We start from the raw sequence: 19,770 nt of genomic DNA on the forward strand, positions 1-19,770 counted from the left end.
AAATACATAACTGAAATAAAGCTTTAGAGCAATTATCTCTTTCTTCCTCCCTCTCTCTAGGTACCACTGTATTTACAGCTTCCAAATATATAGTTTTTTATACTATTCACTGAGTTAACCAGAAAAGAATAATCCACATTGTCCACCATTCAAATGCATTTGTGCATTCTTGAATGAGTGGTAGTTTGGCATAGTGAAGAGGGCTCTCCTTTGAGTTTGGACAACCTGGGTTCAAATACCTCCTCTGAAAGGCCCTGCCTATGTGATCTTGGGCAAATCACTTAACCTCTCTCTAGCCTAAATGATTCTTTAAGACTGTTGTTATTAAATCATATCCAATTTGTCCTGACCCCATTTGGGGTTTTCTTGTCAAAGATACTGGAGTAGTTTGCCATTTCCTTCTGCAACTCATTTTACAGATGAGGAAACTGAGGTAAGCAAGATGAAGTGACTTGTCATGGGTCACACAGGTAATAAGTGTCTGAGGATAGATTTAAACCCAAGAAAATTAGTATTCCTGACCCAGCACGTTATCTCCTGTACCACCCAACTACAAATGAAGATGTACATTGGTAGAGGGAGTTGTTTTCATGGGAGTTCCCTACATCAATGAATGCATGGGCCTGATTTAAAAAAAGAAAAAGGGAGGAGGGAGGGAGGTAAAAAAGTTTTACATGAAAGTTTTTCTTCCTTTCACTTTTCCACTAGTTCTTCCTCCCCTTCCCTCTCTCTTAGGAGTCAGGAAATTAAGCTGGAAATTCCAAGTTAGTTTTACCATCGTCAAAAGAGCTCCTAACCAAGGCTATTCCTGAGTTCACATCTGGTTGTGTGACCCTGAGTAAGTCACTTAACCCTGTTTGAATCAGTTCCCTCATCTGTAAAATGAGCTAGAGAAGGAAATGACAAACCACTCTGGTATCTCTACCAAGAAAACCCTAAATGGGGTCACAAAGACTTGAACACAACTGAAAACAACTTAACAATAACAAGAAAAAGAGTTGAAGATTAAGCTGAATATAAGTAAAGTGTTTCCATGGCAATGATGCTGATATGTATATATCTACATAACATATGATATTGATGTGTAATATAATTAGATCGTGTATAGTATATAAAATACAGAATGCATAAGGTTTACAAAGTGCCTTACAAATGTTATCTAACTTGATCCTATCAACAACTCTGGAAAGTAAGTACTATTATCATCACCATTTTTCAGATGAAAAAATTGAGACAGGTAGAGGTTAAATGACTTGCTCAACCATTCTCCATATCTGAAATCAGTTTTTCCTTACTCCAGGTCCAGAGCTCTATCCAATGTGACTCTATCTTACCCTCTTAAAACAATTTTAGTTTTGTAAATTGCTTTCACTTATGTGTTGTGTGAAGCATTCCAGTGAAATTTTCATATAAAATAAGAGGTAGATGTGCGTACTTTAAGGATCTGTGATTGATGTGGGAATGTCCTCCAGGGATACAGGTCACAACCCATTTGTGACTTAATAATAATTAGCATTTACATAGCATTTTAAAGTATGCAGATTATTTTGCTTACATCATCTCATATGATCTTCACAACAGTCTAGTGAGGTTAAGAACGTTGATTTTATTTTCCTCATTTTTACAGATGAGGAAACGAAGACAAGGTTTAGGAAATTGACTAAGACTACATAACTAGTAAGTGGCAGAGATAGGTTTCCTACTCAGGTCTTCCTGATTGTGTTTTTTTTTACAATAGGACTGGTTTTTGAAAGTTATTCTGTCCAAAAATATATTATCACCTTGTGGCTGGCACAGTAATGAGGCTATTGAACTTATGTAAGTTGGGCCTTGGGCAACAAAGCTATGCTTCAGGACTGGCATGAATCCTTGCCAAGTGGGTGTTGCCTTCCAGAGTTTATCGTCCACTGTCTTAGCCTCAGAGAACATAGTTCATCGTTGTTGTTTGGTCATTTTTGGTCATGTCCAACTCTTCCTGACCTCATTTGGGGTTTTCTTGGCAGAGATAGTGGAGTGGTTTGCCATTTCCTTCTTCCGCTCATTCTACAGATAAGGATATTGAGGCAAATGGAGTTAAGTGACTTGCCCAGGGTCATACAGCTAGTAAGTCTGAGGCCAGATTTGAACTCAGGAAGACAATTTTCCCCAACTCCAGGCTCAGCGCTCTATCTACTATGTCACCTAGTTGTCCATGGAGAATGTAGGGTCCCTTCCATACTACAATGAGACATCAGAGTAAGATTTAATTTAAAATAGAGCAAAGTCTAAATTCTTTATAAACACTATCAACAATTTTTTTACCAGTTGGACCTGAAATATTTTTTTCTCTATTCTTTATTTCTGTATTTTTAGCAGTGATGCTGAAGGCAGAGGGATAAAGACTGTAACTTCAAAATAGGCTCCATTCCAAAATCTGCAAGTGACTCTGTGGGTGGCCTTGACTCAATTACTCTACTATTACAATCCATGAAACAAGAGACGATGATAATCCTTGCCCTCTCTAAGCAAATATGCAATGAATTATATTGATATACTTAGAAATAGGAAATGTTTTCTTTTCCCTTTAAAATAATAGACTTTATTTTTCACACCTCCTGAATAACTGAAAAAGTGTTCCTTATTGGGAGAGAGGAAATCAGGCTCCATGTTGGTAAATCTTCATAGTGCTGCTGTACCTACTTGCTGAGCCTCTGGCATATGGGCACTGGATGGTTATGGCAATCCTGCCCCACTGTGCCCTTTGTTCTTCTCGCAAACTATTCATGACAACTGTTTTCCACTGCCCAGGTCAATGTATTCATGAGAACATGGCTGTAAATTGTTTTTTTCATTTAGGTTAGTATAAGCCCTGTGTAACAGGTGAACCTGCCAACAAACATGACAAATATGTAAATTTGCCTATATGAAGGCTGAGACTGATGGGTAGGAGAGCTTTCCATTCATTTTTTCCTCATCTATAAGATGGGAATAATATCACTTATATGTACCTCACAGGATTGTTATAAAGAAAGTACTTAACAATCAAGTGCTATATAAAAATGCAAGTTAATATGTTGCTATTTTTAATGCTGTTATTGTGTGCCTGAGAGGAAATATAGACAGATTCTTTCCTAGCTGGCTCCTCAAAAAAAGAAAATTAATCATACTAAGTAAGATTAATCTTACTTGTAAGAAGGAGTAAGCTACTTACTCTTGAAACATATTTCTTGACAATATTACTCTCCAAGATTCTTTTGGAGGGGAGATATGTCCTAGAACTATGATTTCTTCAGTAGAAGGAATTCCCTTTATGCATCCATATCACAAGTCTTCTGTAAATTACACATCTTCCATGAGGCACGTGAAATGAAGTGATCTACCTACCCGTGGTCATACAGCTAGCATGTGTCAGAAGCAGAATTTGAACACAACCTCAAAGCCCTGGTAGCATGCCACCTCTTTCCAAGGTACTTCTTAGACCAAAAAATTATTCTACCATGAAAAACTGAGTGACTTTCCTATCCTTTCACCAGTAATGTTCATTAAATAAGTTCAGGCTTTTCCATTAACCACGTCTGTGACATCAGGCAAATCAATAAACTTCAATTCCTTTATTGGACTAGAACACCTATAAAATCATTTTTATCTTTAAAATTCAATTCTTCTGTGATTCTGTGTGTTCATCCTTCATTGCCAAAGAAGACCATGTCATCAGAGAAATAATGACATGACTTGTACTTGACTTTGTTTTGAATGAGGGAGGGCTGTGCAGATCACCAGCCTCACTTCTCCTCCAGAGTCATCTGACTCCAGTGACCTGATAGTCATCAGATGACTGGAGATGACCCAGGATGAGGCAATTGGGGTTAAGTGATTTGCCCAAGGTCTCACAGCTAGTGAGTGTCAACTGTCTGAGGTGAGATTTGAACTCAGGTCTTCCTGACTCTGGTGCTCTATCCACTGCACCACCTAGGTGCCCCATTCTGTGATTCTAAGCATTTTATGAACACCTATATAATACCTAGTCCTGTGTTTGGTAATGTGCTAACTCTAAAAGATGACTAAAATAAGGTCTCTGCCCCTTTTCTTATAGTTTTCTAGGAAAGATGACTCACATGTATCAAATAATTGTGAAATATTTCACACCAAATTCTTAAAATGAATCTATCGATATTAGATACATACTAAATTATCAATCAGTTCTATTAATACAGAAAATGCTATAGTGTTTGATTTCAAGGAAATTAATTCATTTACCAAATACTTATTGAGGACCTACCATGGGTAAGGCATTGATAGATGCTATATGAGGTACAAAGATAAATGTCTTCCCTTCATGCATTTGAATTAGACTATGTTATTTGCTCTCTTGCTCCCCAATTATCCTGTGCAGTCAAAATTGTTCAGCAGATGATATTTTCAGTGCTTTCATCAAGCAGTTGACTGTCCTTTCTGTTGTTTTCTGATAACCCCATCCAATTCAATAAGCATCTATTAGTCAGTTTCATTTTGCCTTTATTAAACATCTTTGTAAGGTTTGCTCATGCAGCCCCCATAATACAATTCTCCTTCATCAATGTTTTTCCCACTCAGACATTTAGATACTTCTACGAAATCTTCCATTTACTCCCATTTATTTTCATTTTTCCCAACTCTTCATATGCAGCACTTTTCTCTCTAGTACCTTCCACATTTTCATCTCTGTTTTCAGAATTCTGCTCCATTTATTCTAACATACTGCTATTATGGAGCACAGATCTGTGTGCAGTATTCTAAGTGCTATCTTCCCCAGAGTGGAGATGTCATTTCACCACTCCAAATGTGATAGTTCTGCCTACGCAGCTCCAAATGACATATTTTATGCTGTATTGCATTTCAATCTCACCTACTACACATGAGCCCAATAATATCCAATCCATCATTTGAAATGACTCAAGCTATGAGGAAAAAAAAAATTTTAACACATGAAAGATGAAACCCAGTGTGGCAAAACTGCAGGAACTTACTGTCACATTTCTCTTACAGGAATTACAACTGTGCTGACCATGACAACAATCAACACTCACCTTCGAGAGACTTTGCCCAAGATCCCTTATGTGAAAGCCATCGACATGTACCTGATGGGATGTTTTGTTTTTGTTTTCTTGGCTCTCCTTGAATATGCCTTTGTTAATTACATCTTCTTTGGAAGAGGTCCTCAAAGGCAGAAGAAGTTGGCAGAACGGTCTGCAAGGGCAAAGAACGACCGATCAAAAAGTGAAACCAGCCGGGTAAGATATTTTCATTAACTCAGTCTCTGAAACAAGTTAAATGAATCTACACGCTGTCCCTGTTGTGCTCCATAAATTAATCATCCTCACATCCATGGGCTTATGGAAGTATTTATATATTCAATTATCCAATTAGTTCATGTTAGTTTCTTATGAAAATGTTTCCAATTAAGCCACTCAGGAGTTACATTAGATCAAGAGGAAGTTTGTTATAATAGAATCAACCTGGATTTGGAATTAGAGGAGCTGAGTTCAAATCCTAGTTTCTTCAACTCAGTAATTGGGTAACTTAGAGGAAGTTATTTAACTTCTCTAGTGTGTCACTTTTCTCATCTGTAGAGTGAGGGAATTTAGAGCAGGTCCTTTCCTGCTCTAAATTTATGGGAATGCATTGTTTCTGTGAAAAGGAAAGCATCACTAGTATGTGCATCAGGGAAATTTATGACTCATGTGTGGAACCTGAAATAATATGCTTTTTTGCTCAAAAGAATTAAGAATTTAGTTGTAAAGTCATGAATTCATTTCTCTACAAGGAGTCATTACTTGTTTTGCTGTTTGGGTTATAGGGTAATGAAAAGAACAGTTCAGATGACACAAAACTACATATTTTTGTCAATTTGAATATGTTGTAACTAAAAGCCATCAATTCCAGCTGTTTTATTCCTATACAGTCTCAATTATCCCCTTATACAAAAGCGTAGACTGGACTTTTAGTTGATCAAAGAAAGATCCTGTGGTTTCTAGCCACATTTCTCCACAGTGGTGGGAAGATGCTTTCTTTTCCTACTCCTTGGGCACAATCACAGTGAATTTATCTTTGGCAAAATTTGACTTCAGTACTCATAAACAAAAGAGGCAATAAACTTATCTTCCAAGCCCTCTTTATAGATACTTGCTGGCCTGCCCAGCCAACAAACAATGCCTTGCCAAAAGCAACCATGTTTTCTAGCCAAGGTTAGGAGGTTGCAGGCACTATTTTCATTAACATAAACAGAACCATGTATTTCAGAAGTAGCTAGTCTCTCCTCTAGCCTTCTGGAATAAAGGGTCAACTCCTTTTTTATCCCTCGACCCAAAGCAACACATTGTATTCATTTGATTGGGGGTCGGAGATAGGTATGACACTGGACATTGTATTTTATGACATTTTAATGAAAATTTCATGAAAAGCATGACTTGTATTTAAATTTAAATTCAAGATATGGATTAAGATTGACAGAAAAGTCAATAAAAATAAAAAATATAATTTTAAGTATATTTAAGTTATAGTCTTCCTTTTAAATTATAAAAGATTGTTTCATGTGTCTTGTATGAGCAAGACAGATATACACATATATGTACTATATGAATGCTTTTTTGGTACAAAGACAAAAAGATATTCCAAGGACCATCTAACAGTCTTTGGAGAGAGCTAAAATATGTATTTTTCTGTTTTTTAAATAAAAAAACTCCTACCCAAATGGATTCTGATTTAAAGCATGAAAAAGTAAAAAAAAATTAGGTTTTCCTTCTGTTTTTGAAGTTATGATCTTAGTAGCCGTTTGCTACAGTGGTAATGGTAGTAGACAGAGGAGTTTTTGTCAAGTGAATATAAAAAAATTACAAAAAAAACAACTGTAATAGTCATTGACTTTTTTTCCTGTATGATAAATAATTATCTTATTGTCATACTTACCACATCCTGTAAGGGGGGGTTAAGACATTACAAGGTATGAACCTTTGTTTCTGAGGCACGTGAAGGGTCCCTCTTCACGGAGATTTATGGGACACAGAGAGAAGATGATTGCCTTCTAATCGTCCTGGAGTGAGGTGTAGTCTTTGAAAATCATATGGGAATACTCTCAGCAAGCTGCCAGTGGGTATGCCCAAGGTCTCCATGAGAACTCTTACATGCCTCTGGGGAAAACAAAGTGTCTATCCTGTAATATCTTTAGGTTGACTGGAAATCTCATGACATTGGTCACAGAATATTCCTTTAATCATCATCCCTTACATTATAGTATTTTACATATGAATGATAGTGTACATATTTATTTCATATTTGTTGGTAGCATGTTTCCCTATTATTAAAATAAATTCTGCATTTATTGTGTCATTCCTTTTCTGATTATAATTTTTTCTCTTTTATTCATAATTTCTCTTATTTTATTGTAGATTTTTTGTTTCTTCGGTTTTGTCTCTTCAGATGAATTATTTTAATCCAACTACTTGTCAGTTTTATTCTTCATCCTATTGTTATTTTTTAATTTCATCTTTCTCTTTTCATTTCCGTCTGATCATCTCCAATAATCTTGTTCTCATGTTTTTATACTCTTATCCAATAAGGCTACTACCATTATTTTCCATTCTCCTTGAGGAAATATGGTATATTAGAAAGAGTACTTTTAATCCATGGGATTGGGTTCTTGCTATTATACCCAATGATTGTGTGACCTTTGGCTAGTGCCTCCTATGGCTTCAGTTTCCCCTAATAACACTGAGAAAATCTATAAGGTCTCTTCCAGCTCTGTGATTTTTATTTTTTTTCAGTGCCTTTGTTAGATCTTTCCTTTTCCTGCATGGATCAAAGTCCCAAATTCATTCCATTGGAGATGGACAAAGCTCAGTGAACTGTTGGCATTGAAGGCACCAAGCCAGAGCATAATGAAAATGAACAGATGCTCTTGAAGACAGCAGCTTGTACTTTCGTAGTGCTTTACAGCTCACAAAGTGCTTTTCCAATAACAAGCTGGTGAAGCAGACAGTGGCAAAGCATCGATAGCTACATTTTCTAATTGAAAAAAAGTAAGGTCTAGAGAGTTAAACAGCTTGTCCAAGGTCACACAAGGAATGAATGACCACTGACACTCAACTGTTTGTTTTGTGTCCTTTGTCCCTTCTGTCTTTCTCTCCCTTCCTCTCCTCTTTCTCCTCTGCCTGTCTGTCTCTCTGTACCTCTCACTCTCACATACACACACACTCTGTGTATGTGTATCTCTCATCTGCATCCTTCAATTACTACTTCTCTTGCTTCCTCACCAATTCCCCATCATGGTAACATCCACTACTCTTTTACCTTCAAGCTGACCACCAAGTAAAGGTCAGAACAGGCAGTCGTGTTATCCATTACGGCTTCTCTAAGAACCCAGCACAGCTTTGCCAAGTCTTACAACTGCACAGTATTTCAGAAATAACCCAATAATTGTCAGCAGAATAAGTCAGAGAAAAACAAGAATTTGAGCATAGCCAAGTTCAAACTAAATGGAAGCTTCCAAACTCTCTTCTTCCTGCAGTCAATACATGATGGTGCCAAGACACTTTTTTCTTCCTTTCCCTGGAGGCCACTGTGGTTTCCACTTGAACTCAAGTTTACTTGGTGTTGAATTAATTTAGCTGGAGAAAATTCTCTTTGTTTAAGATTTAGTTCTCATTCTTTCATGTCCTCTGCTTCAGAGGAAGGGTCACTTACTTGTGCTGGCTCTGTAGATGAGGCAGTTGGGTTTTGCCACAGGAAAAGACTGGATTAACATGCATTAGTTTTACTTTCTAGGAACTAAAAAAAGAGCAGGCTCCATACTTTCAGCTGTTGTAGCAAATCCCTTCCAAAATCTCACAGCAAGAATTATCCCAAAATAGAAGGAAGCTAAGAAAAAATAAATAATTTGAAGTTATCCACCAAAACAGTGATACAGTGGAGCAGAGAGGACCACAATTGGATTTTCTGATATTTATTTGGAACCCAAGGAATGACCATTTGCAATTCATAACCTTGTGCCAGATTAGACTTGAGATTTCTATTCTGGCTGTGTATTCATAATCAGTCCTATATGGATTATCTAAACTGATTGACATCCAACTGTGGGCACAAAATATCATATTAAATCAAGACATGGTCGTGTTGTTCCCAAGGAAACCAGAAATGATTGGAATAATCCCTGCTTCCTTCATTTTGGACTCCTCTACAGCCTCTTTTATTGTAGCAGATTAAATGTGTGTTTTCTTTCCTCTAAAGATAGGCTATTTAGAATAGGCAAATGCAGCACAATCTGAGTATGAAGCTATAAAAAAAGAGAAAAGATCAGCACTTTTATTGATAATTAGAGTTGTCAAAGATGATTTGAAATTGAAGTGTAAAAGAAATGTACAAGTAAGAAGATACTCGTACTGCCTTTTCCCTATTTTAAAAACAGCTCCTCAACATGTCTGCTTGTTATTTTCATTAAATTACTTAGACTAGCCATACTTTCTTAAGCTTACAGTTGCTGATTAGTCTTAAAGTTTCTAAAATTGAGGCACAAATACATGATTAGCCAATGGCAATTTTATTAGATATACTTCACTTTCCCCAAGTCAGGGGTTTAGAAAACTGAGTGAGGTGGCTACACTTAAGAACTAGGTGATAATTTTTAAACATAAAAGTAAATATACTAATCATTTATCATCCTGATGAAATTTGAAGAAGTTTAGGGAGTGGAAATAGACGCTACAATGATATGACTAAAATATACGTTGGCCAAATATCTTGAGAATTCAGAGTATTTTATAAACATTTACTTATTGATCTTCAAAATACTTCTTTAAGATTAGTTACCAGAATTATTTCTCTTTTTAAAAATGGAGCCAGTTTTATAATAGGAGAATTTTAGAGACATAGGGGACCTTAGGGTTGGTTTAGTATAATACCTACATTTTGCAGATAAGACTAAGGCTGAGAAGATAAGAGATTTAATTCAAGAACATAAGACACGTTCGGTATTGAACCAAGCCTACCACCAAGATCTCTTGATTTTAAATCCTTTGCTTTATAGTACCTTTTTTATTGTCTGCAAAAATCCCCTTTTAGGCAAGAAGGTGAAGGTAGGAGATTTCATGACATTTCTTTTTTCCATAATCTACCTTCCACACTCCTCAGTTTTATTTTATGCCAATACGTAACTGTCCATTTGGAAGCCCTGCGGTGTTCTTAACTTAAAATCAACATCCCTTTGACACAGTAATAATAATGAAAATAATAAAAATTGCTGGAATTTATATAGCTTTTTAAGCTTTTCATCAGATTTTACACACATTATTTCATTTGATTCTCACACCAGTACTGTGAAGGAGGGAGGCACAATTATCTCCATTTTGCAGAAAAGTAAACTGAGACTGAGAGAGGTTCTGGGACTTGCCCAGGGTCACAAAACTAAAAAAAAAGTATCTGTGATAGAATCTGAACCCAGATCTTCCTGATTCCAAATCCAGATATTGATCCACAGTGCCACTTATCTACCCAAATTGCTGAGTGATTATAAAAGTGTTTATGATCCAGTTTTCTAGTATTTAAACATCTTAATTCAAGATGAGATTCATTAATGCTCAAAACTTTTATCTCTGCTGAAGTATGCCAGTAGTAAGAGTCTGTGTTTGGTGTTAGAGTCAGAGCAGGATTCAAGTCTCATATTCTTTGAGTTTATGCTGTTGGATTAGGAGCTCCACAGTTCAAAAGGTTTCCAACAAATTATTGACATCTATTTGTACTTGATTTTTTTTGTCACTTTATGCTCAGGAAGAACTTTAGTTTCATCTGAGCACTTATTGCTAGGGGCATAATTATTGCTTGTTAGCTGAACGTTGTGGGTTTAAACCTCAGTAGATGTCAAGAGGACATCATTCTTATGCAGTGAATCATAGCTTCAAGTAGACCAACGGACACAAGAACCCTGAATTTTATTAACAGAATAGCATGTATAAAGCATTATAGTAATGCCTCAAGGAAGTTGGAAAGTAAGTGGAGGATGAGGAAATAGGTAAATCTGCTCAAGAATTCTGGGAAAACTTGCAGAAAAATATCCTGTGACATAATCTCTACTAGATGCTCTATCATGTCTAATTTTGCTTCCAACAATGTATTCTAAGAGCAGGAGAGGGCAATAACTAAATAATTGATTCTAATAGAAGGAGAAATGAAAATAAAATCCTTGACAATATAAAGTATTGATAAAATAATCCTCAACACTGCATGTCATTTGCATTCCACACAGGGAATTTGAGTCTTATTTTTTCCCATTTGGTTTGTTGTTGTTCAGTTGTTTTCAGTTGTTTCTGACTCTTCATGACCACATTTGGGATTTTCTTGACAAAGACAATGGATTGTCTTTTCCTTTTCCAGATCTTTTTACAGATGAGGAAATGGAGGCAAATAGGGTTAAGTGACTTGCTCAGGGTCACGTAGCTTGTAAGTGCCTGAGGCCAGATTTGAACTCAGGAAGAAGAGTCTTCCTGATTCCAGGCCTGACACTCTGTACACTGAACCATCTAGCTGCCCCCATTGATAGCTTACACCTGTTTACACACCCACACACTCACACACACACACACACACACACACACACACACATACACGCATAGACACACACTCTCCTTTATAGTCAGAACAAGGAAAGTATTTAACTCAAATCTCCACCCCAATAATCTCAGCTACTGATGAGACTGAGGCAAGCAGCTTGTGTGACCTTAGGAATTCTGAGCTGCAAAGGACTCAGCACTAAGTCCACCATTAATATGGTGATTCCCCTGGGAGCTGGGCCACCAAGCTGCTTACAGAAGGAAGATCAGACCCAGGTCAGAAATGAGGCAGATCAAAGCTCCTGAAGCAATGACTGATGAGTGAGAGAGGGAGACCCAGTCTCCAAAAAAGAAAAAATTCAGTACATCAGATGGATGATAGGATCATGGATCGACTCAACAAACATTTATTAAGCAGACATTATGTTCCAGGTGCTGTACTAAGAGTTGGGGATGCATAGGCTAATAAAAGCAAATACAATCTCTGTCTTCAAAGAATTTACAATCTGATAGGGAAAAGACAGCATATTTAGAGCTAAAAGGAACATTAGGGAAGCCTTGGAGTCCAAATCCTTCATTTGACATTTGAGGATACTGAGATCTAGGAAATGCAAGTGTCTTAAGTGAGTCTGATGAATGACTTCAGTATAGGTTGTTCCTAAGATCACAGTTCTACATCTAGAAGGGGCTTCTTTGATCATCTTATCTGTCCCCTTCATTTTTACAGATGAGGAACCTGAGGTCCACTTTCCTTCACTCCCCACCACAGCATCAGATTTAAACACCTTTGGCTATTGCTAGTCAGTCTTCAAATACAATTTTTACATTCACTTCTTGGTCGAAATTTCTCTCTCCTTTCCAAACAGAAGTTCAATGTTCATTTTGAACTTTCCAGAGTATTTGACACTATTGATCACTTCCTGATGAAAACTCTCTTGTCTTTCAGTAGACAGCTCTCTTCTAGTTCTTCTTGCTACATCTAATTAACTTTTTTGTTGACTCGTTGCTTGTCAAGCTCTTGACTTTTCCAACTAGAGACCTGAGCGTCTTCTACTCCCCAAAGTTCTGTTCTTGGTCCTCTTATGTTTTCTTTTTATTTTGTCTCTCAGAAATTTTATTGAAGCTAAAGGTGTTGATTTTCCACTTCTACCCAAATGACTCCCAAATCTCTAACTCCAATTATGATCTTTCTCTGAGCTTTAGACTTGCATCCCTGACCACCTATAACACATTTCTATCTGGACAATCCACTGGTACCTCAAACCCAGCAAGTTCCAAACTCAGCCTAATATCATTATCCCCAACCTAATCTTCTGCCTGACCTCATGCATTAAGGCTACCCATCTCTTCTCTTATTCTCACTGCTAATACCCTAAAAGAGGCTTTCATTATTACATACTTGCATTATTATAGTAGTTACACAACAAGTTTTCCCACTTCTCTTTCCTTTTTCAAATCCATTATATGAGAAAAAAATTATCAGACTATTTTTCTTGAGACATAGTTGGCCAATATGTGTGTGTGTGATAGCTCCTCATTGTCTACTGAGTAAAAAATTCTAAATTTTGTTCAGTAGTCATTACCCTTCACAACCTGTAAATTCAATTCAACAAACATTTATGAAGCACCTGCTATGTTCATGACACTATACATGTTGGAGATTTCTTTTAAAAGACACGAGTTAGTAGTCACTGCCCTAACAAAATTAAGTGTATGTTGATTTGAAAGAACTTATATTTGACTAACCCTATTCTTCCTATTCAACTTTATTTAATACTAACTTTCTACATATGCATGTATTCCAGTCATTCGACCTAGTGTCAGTTCCCCAAAACCCAGCCTTCATAGTTCTGAACCTTTCTTCACAGTAGTTCCTCTTCTTGTAATATTGCCTTCCCCTGTTCCTACCTATCCTTTAAAAACCAAATCAAACGTGCCACTTCTTCATGGAAGTCTTTGACTACCCAGTTGATAATGATCATAGAATTTCGTTTATTCTTTTCCAATATACTTAGCATATATTATTTTGGGTTATGCTTATATGTGTCATAGATTCCTTGAGTCTGAGGGTTAGAGTGAACCTGAGAGTTTATATACTCCAACCATATCTGAATAGGAATATTTTCTACAATTTACCCAATGATTCATCTCCCACATGCCTCTTGAAGTTCTCCATTGACTGAAAAAATCAGTACTCCTAAATGCAATGCATTTTATTTTTGGATACCTCTGATTTTTATAAATTTTTCTCACTATATTTTATGTATTAATTATATTTCTATTATATCATTTGTATTTATTTTATATTATTTACATTTTTCCCTGTTTTGAGTTGAAATCTGTTTGAAATTTCTGCTCATTCTTCGTGATTCCAGCCTATGCAAATAACAAATTTGCTTCTTCTTCTATAACTATATATCAAATATTGGGAGACAGCTAACATGTGCTCTTTTCCAAACAACCGATTTTGAATGGTATGTTCTCTTATCCATTTTGCTCACTCTCCTCTACTTCTATAAGGATAGGAATCAAGTCTTCTAAAGTTTTCTGTCTTCTTGAGGGCCTAGAACTTGACTCTGTACATAGTAACAACTCACAAATTGATTATTAAATTAAATAGTTAACAATATGATCACCTAACAAAACTATGTGGTTAAAGTAATGCACTCATTCAACTTAAAATGAAGTACCTGCCCTATGTAAAGTTGTGTGCTGGGTACATGGTGAGATGGAAATACGATGACCCTTCCTCACATGGAGTTTATAGTATTTTAAGATGGATATGACAAATGTAAATATCACAATTTCAGAGAAGCAATTAAAAGTTCATCCATTAGCTTCATCTTTATCTCTGAAGGGCAACACTTAAACTTTTCAGTGGGGTGACAGAAATAAATTAGAGATGGTAAGCCAAATACTTTTTAGAGACCTGCAGAAGCTATGAATCATTAGAACCATTCACAGATGGCTTGAATAAATAGTCTTGCCAAATATTCCTTTCCTTTGCCTTAGGAAGAGGTTTTGGCTAATTTGGAGCCTCTTTCATAAAACATGCTTTTTATAGTCCATTGAACTATTATTTATAAGGTGGTTTTACTATATAATTGTTATGCACTAGGAAAGAGATAATACCCTTAGCAGAGAGGAATTGTCAATGATGGTATTTCATTTTTCAGGTCTTTTAAGTTGATAGGTGAATAATGAATTCTAGATCTTGTACGGATCTTAGCTTAGGTATTATTAAAGCAAAATCCCTCCTCACTGGAGAAATTCCCTCTATAACATTCCCAAATGGTCATACAATATCTCCTTAAATGTTTTGAGTGTTGACCTACTCATTGCTTCATGACACAATCTATTTTATTTCCTGACTACTCTACCTACGCAAAAGTTATTATAGGGAAGGAAGTTCTTATAGGTTATTTCAAAGCCAAAGTCAGCTTCCCTAATTTGGAACTACTGTTCCTAATTCTCCCATCAAGACTCAGAAGGAATAAATCCAATTTCTCTTCTCCTGAGATTTTTTTTTTAAGACTAAGTCTTCTCATCTTCCCATGCTGAAAGTGAAAGGCATACTTGTAGACTCAGTCTCACTACTGATATGCAGGGGAACTTTGACTTGCTCCGTTTCTAACCTGTGCTCCTTTGCCCTTCTATAGGCAATTCCACTGACCTATGGTCTAGGGTCTCACTATATTAATGTTGAAATTAGCATGGACACACTTTAGAACTCAATAACTCAAGAAATCCATCAGCCTCAGCCTTCCTGAGAGCTGAAGTTACAGAGGTGCAACACAATGTCTGGCTTTTACTTAGCTCTTTAAATATTTTGGCAATTGTCATAAGAAAAGAAGTATATGATACATAATTAAAACAATTTTAACTAGATTTATCACATAAGCTCTTGACACTGAAAAATGCATAAGGGATATAACAACAAAGGATATATTAAAATTGTTGCTCAATTACAACGGAAGTCCTTAAAACTCACCTCTGCCTTCATATAATTGATCTGGTCAATCAGAGGGATATGGCCATGAAGGAAAATGAGTCCAAAAGATAAACTCATTTGTAGAAGAGCAAGAAGCTTTGGAGAGATTAAACAAGTTTATGGAAAGCTTAGCAAGAGATATAATTAAGTTAGACCATATCTAAAACTCAAACTGGAAGAATAATAAGCTTTTAAAAAATAGAAAAGTTCTGTCAAAATTTCTTTAATGAACTTTTTCTCCATCAAGAAGAGTAGAACTACTATATTTGGATTTTATATTACTTTATAATATCCTTAATGTGATGTAGGAAGAGAAATGCCACCAATGATGACAAACAAGAAAAATATCTGGACCAGATCAAATATATGCAGGAAAGGTATGTGCCAAATAAAGTACAGTTTGATGATATCAAGGGATCAGTTCTTAAGATATCATAAATAAAGGAAGATACCAAGTGTTTGTGGGGAGGAAATCATATATCTTATTACCATTGAGAGGGAGAAAGCAGTCTGTCTAATATCATAATCATTAATCTGTTTGGTTCTTTTATTATCTTTACAAAGTCTTTATGAAAACATTCCATTGGAAAGGCAGGATTATGTAGCAGATCTTGCCTTGGAGTCAGAAAGAAGTAACTACTGCCTCCTATTGTCCATCGTAGGGGTAATTAAAGCCTGAACTATAGTAATGATATGTCATTGATTATAAGACTTTAGATTTTAGAACTGGAAGGAACCTGAGAAGCCATCAAGTCCAATTACTTCATTTAACAGACAAGAAAACTGAGACACAGACAGGGCAAATAATTTGTCAAGGGTCATGCAGCTAGTAAACGTTAGAGGTAGAATTTGAACTCAGGTCTTCCTGACTCTTAGTCTATTGGCTGAGTGAGTGAAAAGAATGAGATGTATTTGGGAGACATTACCAAAGTAAAAATGACAAGATATATTAAATTCTTTGAAGTTTTGATAAATATTTAGCAAACTCCATTACATTATGAAGAAGCTACATCTATGATGTTAATTTTTTTGAACTATTCTCAGAGTCATATTTTAACTTACTCTTTAGTAATTCTTTAACCATGGGCAAAGCAGCTTACAGCTTAAATATTTCTATTTAAAATATGGCCTATTTTTGAAAAATCTCATTGATGGCTGCTGTTTATTAAGTCCCCTCACAGTGATAATCCAGTGCTTCACGTTTCTATCTCAAAATAACTCACTCAAGCCCAGAGAAATGGTTTCTTGTAATGTTATTTATAAAGTATCATTTACTTCCATTTTCCTTCTGCTGCCAAAATCCAGGAGTCAATGGAACACATATACATATTCTGCATTCTCCTCCCCATTAAAAGAGCCTGATATCAACATGAACTCACAATCTTTCTTTCTTCTAAAGGTTCCTAATTCTTGCTAGGAATGGAAGGCAGGCAGCCAGACAGTCAACGCCCTTTTCTCTAGCATGCCAGAGAAGAAGGATTGGGAATGTTGGCGCCCTGACTGTTGCTATTTCAAACCCGGCCTGTGGCCACAAGTTAACAACAGATTCATCTTTTTGAGGAAGTTGACCCATCAGTGCTATTGGAATAGAAAAAAAAAAAATCACTGTACCTAGGGACACTGCCTCAATAGTAGCAATTAGAGAAAGAATAATAACAAGTATTTAGATGGCACTTCAAAAACTTTCAAATGAAATAGAATAATTATATGCAAATGAATATAAATAAAGCATTTTACAAACCTTAAACTGCTACATAAATTTGAATTTTTATTATTATCTCATTTGGGCCTTATCATAACATGGTGAGGTAGGATAGAAATAGCTTGAAATGGATTTACGCAAAAATCAAAGCCCATATAACAAAGTATTCATAGTAATATTTTTCAACAACAGAAGACTAGAAGTAAATGAGCATATATTAAACCACAGCATTATTCTCATTTCCTTGTTCTCCTTTATACTATATAATTTAATCAGTTGCCAAATCTTACCATTTCTCTCTATATAGGATCTCTCTCATCTGATCCCTTTTGTCTACTCACATGTAGCCACTACCTTAATTCAAGTCCTCACTATTTCAGTCAATAGTAAATAAACATTTATTGCCCAGTACTAAAGCACTGGGCACTGGGCACTGGGATACAAATATGAATAAAGATGGTCCCTGCCCTCAAGAATCTTCCAATCTAATGTAAGGGGAGACAAAACACAAAAGGGAAGTGAAAAGAAACCACTGAGGGAGAGGTGGGGGTGGGGAAAATATCCAACTCCTGGGTACGGTTGAGAAGTAAGTAAGAAAAGTAAGAAAGTCAGTAAGAAAGTTATTGTATCCATACATCAGAGCATCCAGGTGAGAAATATGGAGATGCCTCTCACTTTAAATGGAGGTTTAGAGTTCATGGTCCTACCCTCCAATCAGAATGCCAGAGGATAGTGATAAGGTAGCATGTCAAAGCTGATAAGATGTTACAGGATGATGAGGTTGTCCCCGTAGTGAGCTTCTTGGGGGCCAATGGAGAAGTCAGTCAGAGAAGTCCTAAAATAGAGTGGCCAGGGTGAAGCCTAAACAATTACAATACGTTGAGTTCCAAATTGAGCTTCCTGCACACCCTGTCCATCTTCCCCACAGCTGCCAAATGGACTTTTCTGAAATCTAGATCTAAATATATCTCTCTTCCATTCAATAAATTCCAGTGGTTCCCTTTTGTCTGGAAGATAAAAATAATAAATTTCTCTTTTAATGTCCTTTACAAGGTGGCCATAGTCTATCTTTTCAGGCTCTTTTACATTGATTCCTCTTATTTCACTTAATGACTCAGTCAAACTAGCCAGTTTGTTTTTCACACATGGCACTTTAACTCCTGTCTCTGTCTTTATACTGCCTTTATCTCATGCCTAGAATGCATTCTCTCCTTCATGAAACCTTTCCCAATCTTTCTCAAATTCTAATGTCCTCCATAATTATCTCATTTTGAATTATATTATATTTATCTGCATATAATTTTATTTTCATTCACTATATATCCATATATATTCATATTCTTCCTCATGGACAGAACATAAACTGTTTAAATAGTTTTTTTGTTTCTTTGTGTTTATATCTACATTGCCTAGCGCAGATCCTGACACTTAAGAAGCGTTTCATAAATGCTTGTTGATTGATTAGGGAATGGCTAATCAAACCAGTATATTGATGTAATGAAATATTATTACACTGGAAGAAAAGACAAATATGAAGAATTTATAGAAACACGAGAAGACGTATATGAATAGATATAGAGCAAAGAAAATAAACCTAAGAGAATTACCCACACAATGACACCAAATAATATGATTGAAAATGACATTAAAAGGTAGCTAAATTCAGATCAAATGCAATGACCAAAGTTGGTTCCAGAGGATAAAGGATGAAAGATGCTTCTCCCTCTCAGTAAAGGGGATAGGCGGGTGCTGTAGATACCAAGGATGGCATACATTGAAAGATATGATCACTAAAATCAATTGATTTTGCTGAACTAGTTTTCTTTGTTACAAAGGAGAGTTCAGGATAGTGGTGTGGTTTATTGGGATATGATTATGTGGTTTGAAGAAAGGAAAACGCATCAGTAGGAATTTTTTTTTTGTAATTCCATTAAAAAAGGTTTTTAGTGGACTTCTTGCTCAGTATGTTTCAATAGCCTGATATGATAGCCAAAAGTACTTAATGCAAGCTTTATAGATGACTAGTATGTAACTAATTACTAGTATAGAACCGGGATTTTTATATGCCCAGGGTATACTGAGAGCACCAACTGCTTGATTTATATTTGTGGATTTCTAAGAATTCTATTTAAACATCATCTGCACTCTTTGCACATTTATCCTCCTCTCCTCTCTCTCTCTCTCTCTCTCTCTCTCTCTCTCTCTCTCTCTCTCTCTCTCTCTCTCTCTCTCTCCTCTCTCCCTCTCTCTCTTTCTTCCTCACCCTGCTACCCACACTACTGCGATCACTATGAAAGTCAATAGGAAGCACAAGAGACTGAGAGATATTCTGTGTTTTTGCCATGAAATATATAGCCTAGAGAGTAAAAAAAAAAAAATGTCTCTAATGATGGTAAGGCCCTCTAAATGCTCTATGGGATATTACATTGTATTCAGATGCTTTTACTGGCATGTCACATTGGTGTATCACATTGATTGCATTAAGACTTATGAAACTATAACATCTTCTTATACAATATATA

General features: G+C 36.0%; 1 protein-coding gene across 1 annotated transcript in view; it reads left to right on the forward strand.

Moving 5' to 3' along the window:
- The window catches only part of GABRB3 (gamma-aminobutyric acid type A receptor subunit beta3), a 258,786-nt gene that overhangs the window by 230,052 nt on the left and 8,964 nt on the right, over nt 1-19,770 (forward strand). Inside the window, exon 8 of the mRNA XM_072614583.1 lies at nt 5,005-5,249. Within this exon, the coding sequence (XP_072470684.1) occupies nt 5,005-5,249 (245 nt within the window). The remainder of the gene's footprint in view (nt 1-5,004; nt 5,250-19,770) is intronic.

This window comes from Notamacropus eugenii, chromosome 5 (assembly GCF_028372415.1).
Source record: "Notamacropus eugenii isolate mMacEug1 chromosome 5, mMacEug1.pri_v2, whole genome shotgun sequence".
Lineage (NCBI taxonomy): Eukaryota > Metazoa > Chordata > Mammalia > Diprotodontia > Macropodidae > Notamacropus > Notamacropus eugenii.